Consider the following 8,153-nt stretch of genomic DNA (forward strand, 5'->3'; position numbering starts at 1 on the left):
CTGCAAAAGAGATAGCAAACCCAATTACTGGACCAATGCAGATCAGAGAGAAATCGGCTTAAATCAACCGACTCAGTTCAAATCAACCCCTAATCAAATTCAAGTAAACCAATTTACTAGTTTCCCTGGTTGTTCAAATACACTTTAGACCTATATATCCTTGATTTAATCATTGAGTTTATTGGGGGAGGAAAATCATGGGATAAAATATATATAAATATACTGCAAATATGGTGTCAATGTGTTCTATAAAATATCAATTAATGTCACACAATATGTCATTCAATCAATAATGACCAATCTGACAAGGGGGATGTTTCTGTCATATTCTTTAATTCATTTCTCCGAGGCCAGTGTTCAAATATTTGAATTACAAAACATTTGTTCAACATTGCTTGTTCAGAAAATTCTCGACAAATTGCAATTAGAATGAAATATGTCGATACCTTTATTTAAACTCTAACACAGCCGAACGATTCATCTTCTAGTATCTCCAACATGTTTGATTATTGGGATAGAGAAGAAAATCCATAACTGTAACATTACCATATACGCAAAAATTTATTTTTAATAATAGAGCAATATGTTTGGTAATTCTATTTTCGTACAAAAACTTCACAATTTATAATTGTCAGATCATATACTGCTACTTTAACATGACACAAAATTAAGAAACAATTTAATTTTTTGTGTGCGATATTCATCTTTCTGATACATTAATGGCCATATTAATTATACATAACATACTACTTCAGTTCTCAAAATTCAAAAATCATTTTACTTGCTAACCTAATTAAGACTCCCTTATCAATGGCTTGTACATATAGAGCAGAATGCCTTAATTTCCACTAATTAATGCAGTGTTTTAACAGGATCAAATAACACAAGTGGAATATCCAACGCAGCAATAAGCAGTAAATGCCACAAAACACTCGTTTTCTTTTTCATTGAAACCAGTTGAAGGAAACATAAATACTGTCCGACATCCCTCCCTGTCCAATTTGCATCATATGTCTTAATAAGAACAGAAATCTTTTTATAATTTCCTACCGGTGTACAAATCACTCGACAATACTGGTATGACATAAACACGGCACCCAATAATTAAGATTAATACTTAAGGAAACATTCATTTTATAATGCTTTATTTTTTAACAAAACTTCTTTTTTTACCAAAAAAATAAATCTTTAATTGCAAGCCTTCATTTTTGTCTATGTGAATTTTTTTTTTTTATGTTTATAACAAATCACTATTACTGTGGAATCATCGTTGTTCGTGGGGGACCAATGTTCGTGGCCTTCGTGGGTAACCCTTGCCCGTGAATTTACATCCTAGCGAACGTATATACAAGCATTTGTTCATAATTTTTTTTAATAATCTCAAACGTTCTAGCAACGAAATAACGTCCCCACAAACCAGGAAAACTTTGGCTACCCACGAACATTGACCCCCACGAATAAAAATGATTCCACAGTACATGTCATTCTTTTTACGATGATATGAAACAGCACTGCAATTCGATACTCTAATCATTTCTAATTAACGACATGGATTTCATTATTTGAAACTTCTCAATCTGATTCCGTAGAACTTAATGCAACTGTAACTTTTTATGCATTAAACTCTCTGTCATATAATGTATTAAGGAATTTAACTAAAAAAAATCTAAACACCACATTCATAATTTACAAACAACTTCATTATCCAGTACCATAGCCTTTTAGCTTAATGAACACAAAAATTTTACCGTTACACTGCCGCAATGGATTTCAATAAATTGGAAAAGTAAGCCACCATGGTTATTCTCAAGATTCGTAATTTAGCTGGCAATTCTAATGCATCTGTCAATTTCACAAAACGGTATTTTGATCCTTGTCAAAATCTTATCTGTCCTTAGAGAAGGTCAAACATGTCTGTGAATACATGTATAAGCTAACAACACCTGAAATATATACAGGTACATTGTACAGTCCATCAAAATGTCACCTAGTTGTCTTATGTGTAGTGGCCACTGTGACCTTCAGACCAAATGACCTACATGTAATATACAAATAGTCTCAGTTTCATGCCGCATTTGTTTTCTCTGAACACCAGGTATTTCATATCTTTTCAGAGGGATGGGGCACCTGTTTTGCAGTCCGGATGAGATCATTTTAATTACCTATTGATTCAGGTGCATTTCAGACTGAAAGGCCAAGATTAAAAAGTTGAAACTTAAAATTCAAACTAAAAAAAAATTGGCTTTCAAGGTCATTTGATAAATTGTCATTTGAGATAAAATGCCAAAACTTTAAAACTGCATGATAAAAAGTAATATAAATTGCACCTTAAAAATAAAACTGTTAAACATGGACTACTTTTTGCATGGTTATTTCAACTTGGAAAAAAGTTTTGATAATTTAAATTTGAAACCTACTAGCGTCTGTTATAGTACAGGTAAAGTGACCAGCTCATTGTCTCATGCCCCTTGTCACACACCTGTACAGATGAGTGACTTTAAGATAGATGAGAGCGATGATTATAAATGAAGTTATGGCCGACATTGCCACTGGTTAACCAAACCTTAAGTTTATATGGCTATAGTACCTGTACCTCAATTATGCTTCCCAGTTTCAGGTAGATTCAGCCTGTTAATAATACACTGTTTTAATACTTGTATTTTAAGCTGCAAATCATGAGTGCACGAGATTTGCTTCTCTAATTTGGACCATTCTTTAAAAATTGCTTGTTTGCCCCCTAATAATTGGCCAACTAAAAAAAAGTACAAAACTCTTGATACTTTAATTAGTTGTTTGCAAATTCATTTTTAATTGATTAAGATTTGCATAACTTAAAGCAATATGAGCTGCAATTTTCATGTTGAAATTTTTTTTAAAGAAAATGTTATTTTCTACTAAAATGACAAAAAATATCATGGTTTGAAAATTTCTGCTACCTCTGTTTTTTTGTGGGAAAAACCATTAAGAAGTCTTAATTGGAGCAAAATTAAATTGATTTGCTATACTAGTATATTCCTCATATGTGAAATCTTTCTCCTGACAAAAGTTAATGATTTTAACAAATCTTTTTTATTAATAAAGTATAAGTTACAGGCAGACTTATCACACTAGCAGGTTTTTGCAGCAAAATAACATTCTGAAAAATACAGCTCATATTGCTTTAAAAAGAGCATAGTAACTTCCAAGTTAAATCTCGGCCTCAATGTTGTTTAAAAAAAACATTCTTGAACAGTACATACCAAATACATCCATTTAGGACATACTTCATGTGCATTGAATTCAATTTGTCGGTGAACTTTCATTCATGCACAAACTCAAATAAAATGTATAATATACTACACCAGGAAAAATAATCCTTCAAGAAATCCAGAACACACACATATATATATCCAGGACATATATATTTATCATAAAACATGTTTTTCCTGTTTGTCAGTAATGCAGTATTGCGTTGGAGCCATGACTCACAAACAATGTTGAAAAGTCACTCAAGGTTGAATTACTGAACAAGGTCAAGGTCAATGTTTCTCTTAAACCTTGCTGTGCCTGTGGAGACTGATATTATGCTTCATGCATATTGTCTCATCAATATTTGCATATTAAGCTTTTCCTGGTATGCATCCAAAACATGAAATTGAAGAAAATTTATTACCTACAACTATGTGTCACATGAATTGATTAAGACTCTATTCATATACTATTATATACATGTACTTTTGTAACAGAGACACATTTTTTGCCTCTGCTGGGGTTTGAACTCGGGTCCTCTGGCATGCAAATCCAGCACTCTACCAATTGAGCTAAAGCCAGGTTAGCCCACTAGCCAGAGCTAATATCGTTTTACTAACAGTGTGCCAGTTTGCTTGTCAGGCCGTAGTAAAATTTTGTACGCTGATTATCATATTAATCATCGATTGGTTCTTCGATTTCATTGAAGTTAATACTAATTTGCATATCAAGCACAGAACCCAGAAACGCACTGACCAATGACATGAATTTTTGGGTAGTGAATATCAACACGAGGACAGTCCAAAGCTTGTTGTTTGTAAATGTATTAAATATATATGCCTAGAAATAAGTGATCAATAGTAGTATGCCTACTCGGACCACCTTGACGCGGTCTTCTGCATATGGTACTAACAGTAATACATACTGTTTCATCAATTTTTAGATCTGTAACAAAATGCAAGAAAGGGAAAGATGGACTATGTATTCAAATGAAATAACGTCCTCCACCGTTTTTACTTGTTTAACGAACGTCGCATTAATCGAATACTCCCCGGTAAATCTATTTATACTGGGAGCGGAAGCGCTATTGCATGAAATAACCAGTCTTGAAGTAAACTCAATATTATGGAAACTATTGGATATTAACGAAGTAAAAAAAAGTAAAGAAATGAATTGAACAAACAACAAGATTTGGACTGTCCACGTTTTGATATTCACTACGAAAACATCATGCAATGACAATGGTCAGGGCGTTTCTGGGTTCTGTGTTTGATATGCAAATTAGCATTCACATCAATGAAATCAAACAACCAATCTGTGAGGAATATAATAATCGACAGACAAAATTTTAGCACAGCCCGACAAGCAAACGGGCATGCTGTTAGTAAAACGATAATAGTAGGAATGTCGTATACTTGACTCTACTGCACTAACAGTAAGCAAGGGAAATTGTGACATTAGATATAGACAGATGAGACTGTCTTTACTGAGCTTAAGGTTTGAATACAAAGAGGAGTCTCAGTATCGAGCAGATATCAAATCTGAATAGTTCAAACTAATGCACCCAATCCATAATTAGATCAGGTTCCATGTCTGTGTGTGGGTTGTGACGAGCGACAGATTTACATGCTGTCCTTGGTCCAGTAAGACCCCATGTTTTAAAAGATAGATACATCATATAGATTAACAGCCATGGTCTATTGGAGGCTAGATCCATTGAGTAGAAAACTCCATGTTCATATTAAATCAATCTTGTCCCTGAATTGTCTCAATGCAATATCGGATTACCAGAAGACATTGTTCAGAGTTCTTGTACTGTCATGGACTCGATATGCGACAGAAGACAAAGTTGGGCTGAGCAGTTCATATAATGCCAATATGATGTACTGCTTTCATGTCTCAATCTGATGCACATTTTTAAATAATTAATAGTCATATTTGTCTAATTTATTTTAAAATACAGGTAAGTGTACTGACTCAGACTTATAATTATATAGCTAATCCCTTGTGCTTCATAAATTGCATCATTTTAAGAATAAATCTATCTTAGACAATAGAACAACATCCATTGGATAAATTAAATAACGTTCAACAATTTTATACACTTTTATGATGCATTTCACCTGCACTGCATATAAACTGTACTTAAATTCAGGGCCCTAATTTTAATATCTCCTGATAGACCACAAAGGGTTTATCGATACTTATGATGCAGATACTGCTTGGTAGGGTTGGATGACTGAACACTTTTCCTATTCTACCTGTTGACTAAGGTCTGCTCACAAATAGAGATCACAAGTCCTAAAATACTCTAGACTAGTACTCTCAGGAGTTCAACTTTTCAATTGATGACCGGTGCACAGTAAAACATGATTATAACAATGTGCCAAGGATAGACGATTTTGCTTCCTCTAATATAAGCACAATTTATTATATCTGTCAAGTTTACAACATAAAATATAGTCATGGGGATAGACAATCACTTCAATGTAAGCATCAATTCATTATCATTTTTTTTGCCATAACCGTGTTTTACTGTAAAATGAATTAAAGATGAAAGAATCCACATTGACAGAAAAATGAAAGTTAATCTACAGTCTCAAATTAAGTTTAATACTTTTACAATCAGTCAATCAATCAAAACTTTAACTTTCAAAAATCTTTGCGACTCATGGAATTTATTACTTAATATTTAAGGAAGACAAATACGCACACCATAAATCTTTGGCCTTTGAAGTTGGTACAAAAAATTCAGTCAGATAAAGTTTTACTATAATATAACTTCCTACCCTGTCTGATTAAGAGTTAACAAGATTCATAAAAATTACATTTACAACTTAATTTCAATTGAATCATACATTGATCTCTACAAACCTTCGTTCATTAACTCCCAAGTTAAAACACAAGCTTGTTGAATGTGTACACAATACTCAAAACTCTTTCCTTATTGATATTAAACTTCCTCTTTTTCCAACGACTTTAAATTCGTCTTTTTCCGCTGATAATGCACACTCTTCAAGCCTGCCAGGATTATATTGCTGTAATCTGCAATACCTGTTCAGTTTATTGCCGGCCGAAATAATAATAATAAAAAAAAAATATGATTGTAGAAATACACGTCAAATACCAACACTAATGTCCCTCCTTCTTTAATAAATTATAAATTTATTCTTTTTTTTCCAGACACATTATTAATGACAAAATAATTAAGATGGTCTTCTTCTTGACTCCAATTTACATGTAACAATACAGTCACTCTCTTTAGATTAAAGTCGCTGAACTGACAAAACCATGCCATGAAGGTGAAAACAAATGGGGGGAGGTCACAACAGCTCAACAGACAACTCATGTGTTGTATACATCACAACCAAGTACTCAGGTGTTGTATATATCACAACCAGGTATTCAGGTAATGTATATATAACAACCAGGTACTCAGGTGTTGTATATGTCACAACCAAGTACTCAGGCATTGTATATATCACAACCAGGTATTCAGGTGTTGTACACACCACATACAAGTACTCAGGTGTTGTACACACCACAACCAAGTACTCAGATGATGTATACATCACAACCAGGTACTCAGGTGTTGTGTATATCACAACCAGGTACTCAGGTGTTGTATACATCACAACCAGGTACTCAGGTGTTGTATATATCACAACCAGGTACTCAGGTGTTGTATATATCACAACCAGGTACTCATGTGATGTATACATCACAACCAAGTACTCAGATGATGTATACATCACAACCAGGTACTCAGGTGTTGTATTTATCACAAACAAGTACTCAGGTGTTGTATATATCACAACAAGGTACTCAGGTGTTGTATACATCACAACCAGGTACTCAGGTGTTGTATACATCACAACCAGGTACTCAGGTGTTGTATACATCGCAACCAGGTACTCAGATGATGTATACATCACAACCAGGTACTCAGGTGTTGTATATATCACAACCAGGTACTCAGGTGTTGTATATATCACAACCAGGTACTCATGTGTTGTGTACATCACAACCAGGTACTCAGGTGTTGTGTATATCACAACCAGGTACTCAGGTGTTGTATACATCACAACCAGGTACTCAGGTGTTGTATACATCACAACCAGGTACTCAGGTGTTGTGTATATCACAACCAGGTACTCAGGTGTTGTATACATCACAACCAGGTACTCAGATGATGTATACATCACAACCAGGTACTCAGGTGTTGTATATATCACAAACAAGTACTCAGGTGTTGTATACATCACAACCAAGTACTCAGGTGTTGTATACATCACAACCAGGTACTCAGATGATGTATACATCACAACCAGGTACTCATGTGTTGTATACATCAGAAACAAGTACTCAGGTGTTGTATACATCACAACCAGGTACTCAGCTGTTGTATATATCACAACCAGGTACTCAGATGATGTATACATCACAACCAGGTACTCAGGTGTTGTGTATATCACAACCAGGTACTCAGGTGTTGTTTATATCGGAACCAGGTACTCAGGTGTTGTATATATCACAACCAGGTACTCATGTGTTGTATACATCACAACCAGGTACTCAGGTGTTGTATATATCACAACCAGGTACTCAGGTGTTGTATATATCACAACCAGGTACTCAGGTGTTGTATACATCACAACCAGGTACTCAGGTGTTGTATACATCAGAAACAAGTACTCAGGTGTTGTATGCATCACAACCAGGTACTCAGCTGTTGTATACATCACAACCAGGTACTCAGATGATGTATACATCACAACCAGGTACTCAGGTGTTGTGTATATCACAACCAGGTACTCAGGTGTTGTTTATATCGGAACCAGGTACTCAGGTGTTGTATATATCACAACCAGGTACTCATGTGTTGTATACATCACAACCAGGTACTCAGGTGTTGTATATATCAC

At 34.5% G+C, this 8,153-nt stretch overlaps 1 protein-coding gene across 1 annotated transcript; it reads right to left on the minus strand.

The window, feature by feature from the left end:
* Window positions 1-6,551: 6,551 nt before the first annotated feature.
* Window positions 6,552-7,670, minus strand: LOC128163313 (uncharacterized). Its single transcript, XM_052826879.1, has one exon. It carries the CDS (start codon window positions 7,668-7,670, stop codon window positions 6,552-6,554), a length of 1,119 nt encoding a protein of 372 aa, XP_052682839.1.
* Window positions 7,671-8,153: the final 483 nt, after the last annotated feature.

This window comes from Crassostrea angulata, chromosome 9 (assembly GCF_025612915.1).
Source record: "Crassostrea angulata isolate pt1a10 chromosome 9, ASM2561291v2, whole genome shotgun sequence".
Lineage (NCBI taxonomy): Eukaryota > Metazoa > Mollusca > Bivalvia > Ostreida > Ostreidae > Magallana > Magallana angulata.

Bases quoted from the DNA above. Each gene is read 5' to 3' on its own strand.
- LOC128163313 (XM_052826879.1), bottom strand. From the start codon at position 7,670: ATGTATACATCATCTGAGTACCTGGTTGTGATATATACAACAGCTGAG.